Source organism: Clinocottus analis, unplaced genomic scaffold (assembly GCF_023055335.1).
Source record: "Clinocottus analis isolate CAN_PGR_092001 unplaced genomic scaffold, fCliAna1.0.p SCAF_309, whole genome shotgun sequence".
In the NCBI taxonomy this organism is placed as follows: Eukaryota; Metazoa; Chordata; class Actinopteri; order Perciformes; family Cottidae; genus Clinocottus; species Clinocottus analis.
The window spans coordinates 1,112-2,500 of NW_027176053.1; the positions used below are offsets into that span (position 1 = coordinate 1,112).

A 1,389-nucleotide genomic window follows, 5' to 3' on the forward strand; every position below is an offset into this window, starting at 1 on the left:
AAACATAGTATTTTAACTATGCTGTATTTGGAACAACATGACTCATGTTAATATTACACATTGGAGGATTTTCATTTTAAGATTGGAAAGGAAACAGCCACACTAAGTATATTTGCTTAGTCTATCTCCACTGCAGGTGTGTGTCTGTGTGTGTCTGTGTGTGTGTGTGTGTGTGTGTGTGTACACACACACACACACACACACACACACACACACACACACACACTGGGTACATGCACTGGACTTTGCACCAGTGCTTGTACTAGGCATGCAAAGAAAGGGAACAGAAAGGACTAAATGTTCTGAAAAGTGAATAAAACTGATAATGACAGGCAGTGAGAGGGAGAGGAGATAAAAGAGAGATGTGGACATAGATGTAGACATAGATGTAGACATAGAGCTGTCACTGTCTGTGTGTTTCATTCTGATGGGGAATCAAGGCTAACTTTCCAGTTTATATAAAGCATGACTCAGCAGATTCAGAGCTAACCTACATTACATCCTCATCGTCTCCTCTTCATCAGCCTGTCAGGTGCTTTGCTCCAACTGTCAGAGGATGTGATTCATTAGAGTATTCAGTATTCAGGAAACAGCCTTGATCAGCAATTCATATGTTTCGGGTCTTTGATTGTCATTGCCTCCACTAAACATAAGCCTTCAGAACCATCCCATTGTGTCTTCAGAAAACAAGGATGTTCTATACTGGGACGTGGTCTTTTATACTGGGACGTGGTCTTGATATGATGCTACTTAATTGGTTGTCAATGAAAGGCATGATAAAAACCTTCATCAGTCAAACTGTTGATGATTACTGAAGATGTGGAATCTTCCCTATAATAACCAATATGACAAATGAAATGCAAGGAGATGGTTCTGATGCGTTGTTTGTGGGAAATTAACACATTAGTAACGTCATATACACAAGTTCAACATTAAGCAAGAACGAGACAGAAATGAGAATCTGATCAATCATTAAAACCCTGACTTTTGGACTTTAAAGTAAAAACACAACATCAGTCCTCCACTCCGCTGGGCCTGACAGACTCGAGTTCCCATTGGGCTCTTCACCTGTCAGACATACCAGCGCGTGACTCACATCAAGCCAGTCAGCGTCTATCAATCAAGCAGAAACAAACCAACACCCCTAACTGAACAAGTTCAAACATTAGTCAATCCTGCTGCTGCAATAAGTATTGCCATTGCACAAAGAGGATGTTTATAATGTTTGAAGCAATGGTTCCCACTCAGGGAACCTACAGCCGATACCTTTCAATCCACTGTGTTGGAACATCTTTCATGCTCCCAATAACTTCCGACCCATTTGTTTTCCACTTACGTCTGAGCATTGAAAGTCATATGCACTTGTTATGTTCCCCAGCACCCGTAACA

General features: G+C 41.1%; 1 protein-coding gene across 1 annotated transcript in view; it reads right to left on the reverse strand.

Moving 5' to 3' along the window:
- Nucleotides 1–686: 686 nt before the first annotated feature.
- The window catches only part of LOC137798662 (pleckstrin homology domain-containing family A member 6-like), a 12,972-nt gene continuing 12,269 nt past the window's right edge, over nt 687–1,389 (reverse strand). The window contains exon 4 of the mRNA XM_068595554.1: nt 687–1,389. This exon is cut by the window's right edge and continues 162 nt beyond it. Coding sequence (XP_068451655.1) covers nt 1,295–1,389 — 95 coding nt within the window. The 3' untranslated portion in view covers nt 687–1,294.